The following is a 4,562-nucleotide window of genomic DNA, read 5'->3' as shown; positions in this document are numbered from 1 at the left end:
GGTTAAAGTTTATGAAACTCACCTGCAGCTGCAAGGAGCAGGAACAGAGGAGCACAAAACATGCTGGCTGATGAAGCAAACATCCTGTTAACAAACCTTCATACTGTGACATTTTATAGCAGATGGGAGGAGGAAAAGTTTGCATGTGAAAGAGTGTTGTTTTAACAGGAACCAATAGAAGAATTGACCTTTAACTAAAAAAACTTGGATCAAGAACAAATGATGTCTACATTTGATTTCAAAACAACCCATTCTTGTCTAAACGTAGCATTATGTTTTAGCATAACAATCTTCAATCTTTGCATTAGGAGTTCTCCACACTTTTCAGTTTAACTTTATAAAGATAAAACATTTCTCTGAAATCTAATGAAGCACCACATACCACACATTATTCCTAAAATTTACTTTAGGATTTCTTTTGACTGAAGTATATTGTTTTGTAACAGCTGACAGGTTTTAATGTTGTCATTATTTAGTCGCTAAAATAATATTTTTGAAGAGATCTGTGTGACACAATATTTTATTTTGTCTCGGTGAATACAAAATGAGCAAGGTAAAGATGAAAATGAGTGAAAGTGTTTGTCAAAATGTTTCAATGTTTTGCTTTAATTTTTTTTTATCTATTCTTGTATTTTAATTTTTTATTTTCTACATAACACTTTGGTCCACTGTGGTCATTTAAAAGTGCTTTATAAATAAAGTTTGATTGGAATCTTTTACCCTTTTTCGCAAACTTTTTTCTTTTGTTTTTTTTCTTTTTATTTTTTTCTACTGTGGCTTTTGAGCATAAGTCAAACTCAGACTTATGCTCTGAGCATCTAACCCGCTATTGACACCAGGTTAGCTAAAATGTCCAGTGTGGTGTGAAGTAGAACTGGATGCATCAGCTCTTAAAGAGAAGAGATTGTGCAGAACTTCAGCTGATGCGACTTTTAGGTAGAGATTAAAAAATGATAATGAAGATGAAGATAAAGATGAGATGCCGCATCAATATTGATCATCCTGCTATAAAAAAACATCAATATTGATATTTCACAATTCACTTATGCAAAGTATATTATATAAAATCTGTAAAGCAGTTGGATAATTGTGCATTAAGGGCATTTCTACAAAATATTACATATTTGCTTTTTCTCTCAAAGTTAGCTACATAAATTTGACTGAAATCTCATCCAAACTGGCAGCTGCAGTGCACAAATTCATAATCATTGGACATGTTCACAGTGTATCTGCTTGCTGCTGAGTTTTTGCATAGGGTTACCTGTGGTTTGTACCACAGTGCGTCTTCTCACACAGTAATAAACAGCTGCGTCTTCAGGTTGCAGATTCTGTCCTGTTATTGTTACTGTTCCAGCAGAAGTGTCTCTGATGTAGCTGAACTTGTTCTTCAGGGCATAATTCTTGGTTAAGCTTCCACCACCCCACATGTGAAAAATCCATTCCATTGGTTTTCCTTCACGATGTCTGATCCATCCTGTCGCATAGTCATCATCAGTCATAGAATAACCAGAAGGCCGACAGGTGATGGTCAGTGACTGTCCAGGCTGGACAACTTTAGAGTCTGGCTGGATCAGATCAATGCAGTAGACACCTGTAGAAACAAAGATAATCATTAACACAGTGAGTCATTGATACTGATGTAATAATTAATAGTTTGAATCTGTAGGCATCTCCTCACAAGATCCAGTTGTCAGGAGCAGCAGTATGAGCGACAGAGAGAACATGGCTGATGCTGAATCTGAACTGAAGGATGCTCTTTGCTCCTCTGACTTATAACGACACCTCACTTCCTTTTAAACTTTGCATCTTGTCGTAAAACAGGCTGCTTGTTCTAACTTGATTTAGCATCATTATTTTTAATGTCCTGTCTTTTGCAGACTTCATCAAAGCTTTAAAAAAGTATTTCAAACTGGGGAACCCTATTTCAGAAGTTGTTCTCGAACTCAATAAGAAAATGCACACCTACTTTAGACTTTATCCATTTTGGTTACAGCATGCTTCACTTGTTGTAAACCACTGCACTATACAATTTTCATTTAAAATCTGTGTTGATTATAAAAGCAGGCTTTCCTCTCTAAAGTGTTCATTGTTAATATTTCATCCTCTGTCGTCTTTTTTGGGGGGATTTTTTACATGAACCACTTCCCACATCCAGTGTAGGAATGTTTTCAGGATTAGATTTTATAAATCTTTAAATTCACACCTGCTGGGAGCAAATTTTAATTATACTCCTCATTCACTCATGAAACCAACGTCATCTCACAGTCCCTATTATTGTAAAAGCGTCTTACATTTTTTTCATTTTTTACACATGTTCTGGAGATATTGAGTCTTGATACTTTTGATTTATTAATGTTTTTATTTTTTTGCCCCTCTAGGTTGATGATGTTATGATCACTCACAAATGTCCAATTACAGTTTCAATAACAGGAATTCAATTCTGTTAGTTGATTTTAATTTATTAAATGTGAAAAAGTCTTGAGAATTTGTGATTTATTTCTTAGTCTTTTTATTTTAATTGCCATGGGAAACATCTCTTCTCTTTAAAATATTTAGGAAGCCATTTGACTTTTTTTGTCTACTCATCTCATATCCATTAATGCTATTTATTTAGCCACATTAAATCTGAGCTACATATCCTTCATGCATTAATACAACTCGGGCGGAGCCACTTTTATTAATTAAATACAGGAAAGCAAAATTTTAATGTACTGGTAGATCTTGTGGTAAGTTTTTATCAGTCAGTCCCAAAAACAGTTTGTTGAATTTTCCCCATAGTTAGTCAGTTAAAACAATTCAGCAGATTGTAACAAAAACAACCTCAAAAACAATATATCAATGTGAGACATAATTGTCAGTAAAATGTTGTGAGGACAATTAGAAAATCTACCAGGTATTTAAGTATTTACATTTTCATTTGTCACTGACAGTTCTCAGAAACCAGATGTCTTTGTGATCATATTGTTTTTAATCTGTGGATGTTTTTGTGCAGCTGTTCCTCTGCTTTCAGTCACTGTGTCTCTCGAGCGCAGAAGTAAACAGCAGAATCTTCTGCTGTCAGGCTGCTGATCTGCAGGTACTGGGTGCTGCTGGGGACATTTTCAGTCATGATGAAACGACTTTGGAAGGAGCTGCCATAGATGACAGCATTTCTACCATTGTCCATCCTCCCAATCCACTCCAGTCCTCTCCCTGGTCTCTGTCTTATCCAGTGGTTATAATGGCTTGTCGGGCTGTACCCAGAAATGACACAAGACATCTTCACTGTCTCTCCAGGTCTCTTCACCTGAGAGTCTGACTGCTCCAGTTTGACCTGACTCCAGACTCCTGTAAGAAAATGTCTTGTCATTATCTAATAAAATCACAAATTATTGCACGAATGAATAAAAAAATACATATATGAGGTCTCACCATGAATAAAAACTACAAAAAGAAAAGTGCAGATGACTGATTTCTCCATTTTATGGGAAAAAATCAGTTTGACAGTATGATTTAAGAAAAATGTGTTGTATTTTTTGCTCTTTGTCCAATGTAAAATATGCAACAACTGCTGATGGGATCCTTTTAGAAGAAAAACACTTTGCATAGACCCTCCCCTGACTACAGGCTACGCTTGTGTCTACACCTATGGCTGATTTCCATACTCTATAACAAGATAAATTAATGTGAAACGCTATTAAAGTTTTTCTTGTAGATTTTTTGTAGATTGTTCATTTAGGTTTGATCTGTCATACACCATTACCAATTATGCAACAAAAACCCTCATTTGCCAATTTTGAAGTTAGCAAATTACTCTTAAACATTAAATGAGGTTTTATTTTAACATCAGGGTTTTAATACAAATGTGAACTGTCAGCATAGAAGCCGTAATTATCAGTATTTGTAGAAAATAGTGACAAATAAAGAAATGCAGCTAAAGCAGAAAAAATAAATGCTATTTATTGATAAAAGAAAAATGTTGGACATTTGAGTGAAACTCTGCAATAACCAAACTGAAACTGCACTCATTTGCATCCTTGTTATGCAAAACCAAGAACAAGAACAGAAACTGGTAGGACAGAAAAGATATGTCCTTGTGATGTTAAAGGAAGACACAGTCATAAAGTGTAACAAAAAGCATGTGCAGGAGTTAATATGTTTTCAGAAGTAATAATTCTTCACCTTTTATAAGTTGTAACATCGTTTTGACTCTGGTCTGTTAAGAGATGTGTCTCAACAAGACCTAAACAAAATTCATGTTTGTGACATTTCCATAGCAACAGAAATGTAGCAAAACCAAGCAAAGAAAGAGAGAAAACATCAGAATTATCTAAACATGTTCGACTGAATACACAGAAAAGAAACAATTAAAGACTGGTTTCAACAAATACCTAAATGTGGTGTTGTAGCTCCCTCTGTGTTGGGTTTGTCTTAAAAACTTTCATGTGCTGAATCGTTTTTGTACAGAGTTCCTGGTTTCTGTGTCACTGTGGACCATCGAGCGCAATAATAAACAGCAGAGTCCTCCGCTGACAAGCTGTTCATCTGCAGATACACCTGACTTCTGCTGTTGTCTCTGGAGA

General features: G+C 35.2%; 2 gene segments (V, D, J or C); both read right to left on the bottom strand.

The window, feature by feature from the left end:
* Positions 1-1,205: 1,205 nt before the first annotated feature.
* LOC106962881 (Ig heavy chain V region MC101-like) lies at positions 1,206-1,724 on the bottom strand. The segment is given in 2 exon segments: positions 1,206-1,591; positions 1,679-1,724. Coding segments are annotated over 2 exon segments (432 nt in total).
* Positions 1,725-2,986: 1,262 nt separating this feature from the next.
* Positions 2,987-3,511, bottom strand: LOC106962898 (Ig heavy chain V region B1-8/186-2-like). The segment is given in 2 exon segments: positions 2,987-3,327; positions 3,412-3,511. Coding segments are annotated over 2 exon segments (366 nt in total).
* Positions 3,512-4,562: the final 1,051 nt, after the last annotated feature.

This window comes from Poecilia latipinna, unplaced genomic scaffold (genome assembly GCF_001443285.1).
Source record: "Poecilia latipinna isolate Pla-1442-1.1 unplaced genomic scaffold, P_latipinna-1.0 Scaffold1469, whole genome shotgun sequence".
Lineage (NCBI taxonomy): Eukaryota > Metazoa > Chordata > Actinopteri > Cyprinodontiformes > Poeciliidae > Poecilia > Poecilia latipinna.
The sequence above is the reverse complement of the archived record's forward strand: the minus strand, read 5'-3'. Positions and strand labels throughout refer to the sequence as shown.